At 46.5% G+C, this 2,294-nt stretch overlaps 1 protein-coding gene across 1 annotated transcript; it reads right to left on the reverse strand.

The window, feature by feature from the left end:
• Positions 1–245: 245 nt before the first annotated feature.
• On the reverse strand, positions 246–1,774 carry LOC147100737 (actin-1-like). Its single transcript, XM_085967284.1, has one exon. It carries the CDS (start codon positions 1,616–1,618, stop codon positions 503–505), a length of 1,116 nt encoding a protein of 371 aa, XP_085823410.1. The 5' UTR covers positions 1,619–1,774; the 3' UTR covers positions 246–502.
• Positions 1,775–2,294: the final 520 nt, after the last annotated feature.

The raw sequence follows: 2,294 nt of genomic DNA on the forward strand, positions 1-2,294 counted from the left end.
TTATGAGATACTTTGATTTGATATTTATTATTAAAAAGCAATTTGGCAAGCAGAGAATTACAGTGTAGGAGTTTCTATGAAGACCCGTAAGATGTAAGCTTGAAGTGCTACAGTGCCCCCACTGGCGGGAGATTGTAATCACAGCGTGACAGGTTTACACAGACAGTTTCCATCATAAATGTGGCCACAGGAATTTATAATGAAAAAAAGTTGATACAAAACTATTACAAAAACACAGCAGGAAGTCAAGTTTTGTACACAAGAAGTGCACATGGATATAAGATTTTTAATAACTTATAAATAGATATATATACCTCTACCTGGTCATTTGGAGTGTATTGTTACAATCTAACAGCAGAGATAAGGTCAGAACACCCCACAACCAAAGCTACTCACAGAAATATTAGTTCCAGTTGTTTATTTTTCATTTAACAGTAAGAGACCATGGCCGGTTAAAGTATCTGCTTTTTTTTAGCGATAGTTGTTATTCATACAGGAGTTCCTAGAAACATTTTCTGTGAACCACACATGACCCCATCTCCAGGTACTCGCAAGCCGTAATCCACATTTCCTGAAAGGAAGTCAAGCACGTGAGGATGGAAGCCCCAATCCAAACCGAGTATTTCCTCTCTGGAGGGGCGATGACTTTCACCGGCACTCCAGCAGGAGCCAGCAACAGCAGCTCCTTCAACAGCCTTTCATCCAGACCTGGGAAGAGCGTGGAGCCGCCCGAGAGCAGCACGTTTGAATGGAGGTACTTCCGCAGGTCGATGTCACATTTCAAGATGCTCTTGAAGACCAGCCTGTGAACACCCGGACATTCGAAGCCCACACTGGCAGGAGAAAAAAGTATCTCAGGGGCTCTGAAAAGCTGGCTCTGGACCTGTATGACATTTCCATCAGGCAGCTTGTATTCCTTCTGGATGTCTTCTCGTTTCTTCCTCATTTCCAATTGTGGATCAATGGCCACGTAGCACAGCTTCTCCTTGATGTCCTTCACGATCTCTCTCTCTGCAGAGGAGATAAAGGAATGCCCAACTTCCATCAAGATCCTCACGAAGTACTGGGTGATGTCTCTGCCAGCTAGGTCGAACCTGTAGACGGCGTGTGGGAGGCAGTAGCCTTCGTAGATGGGGACGGTGTGGGTCACGCCATCCCCACTGTCCATGACCAAGCCAGTGGTCCGCCCTGAAGCGTACAGAGCCAGGACAGCCTGGACAGCAACGTACATTGCGGGCACCTTGAAACTTTCAAACATCAACTCGGTCATGGTCTCTCGGTTGTGTAAGGGATTCAGGGGGGCTTCGGTCAACAGCACCGGCCTCTCGTGTGATTTTAAACGGAGTTCACAATCGTAGACATGTCTCCAGATCTTTTCCATATCGTCCCAGGAGGTCACTATACCATGTTTAATTGGGTATTTCAAACTCAAGACGCCCCTCTTAGCTTGAGCTTCTTCCCCGATATAGTACTCCTTGTGACCAGCCCCAAGCATGGTCGCCTTGGCTTTGGGACGCCCTACGATGGACGTAATGACCGACCTGGGGGCATTGTCCCCGGCTATCCCTGCTTTGCAGATACCCGAGCCGTTGTCTATGATCACAGCGGAGTTGTCCATGGTTTTGATCCCGTTAACACTAGTGGCGAAGTTGGGGAGTCAGTTCAACCTGACAGGGGAGATTGGAGTGAAGGATGTGTGGTTTGAGAGTTCTCTTTTGATGAGGTCACAGAGCCCGGCCGTGCTCTTTCCCTCTATGCGCCAATAAGGGGTCCTGACTCGAAGTATCCTGGACTCGCCCGCCTCCGGCCATTGTTACGCAAGATGACAGGGGCGGATGCACAGACAACGCAAATTAACCATTCATAGCGCTAGATATTGAGCTATACCTAGTACAGAGAATAGATAAGCAACAGCGAGATATAAAGAACAGTTGGGTATGGAAGATAGGCAACGGTGGGCAATACAGAATAGAAGATAGACAATGGTGATTAATTGGATGGTGAGAATAGGCAATTGGGAAAGTGTGGCATAAGGATAAGCAATGGGTAAATATAGATAATAGACAACGTAATAAAAGAAGAACTTGCAGTTCTGTAACACCTTCCTCAGGAATTTCCAAAACACTTAACAACCAATGGATTGCTGTTGAAGTTCCGTTGCTGTTGTTATGCAGACAAACGCTTGTAACACTCGCAAGTACTGCACTGGAGTGCCAGCCGAGATTATGTGGTCGTCCATATTGGGGTTTCAATCCATGATTTTTTGACAGAGGCAAGATTGCTTTCAACTGAGC

The sequence above is a fragment of the Somniosus microcephalus genome, chromosome 25, assembly GCF_052327205.1.
Source record: "Somniosus microcephalus isolate GS21.2 chromosome 25, FLI_Smic_1.0, whole genome shotgun sequence".
Taxonomy (NCBI): Eukaryota; Metazoa; Chordata; class Chondrichthyes; order Squaliformes; family Somniosidae; genus Somniosus; species Somniosus microcephalus.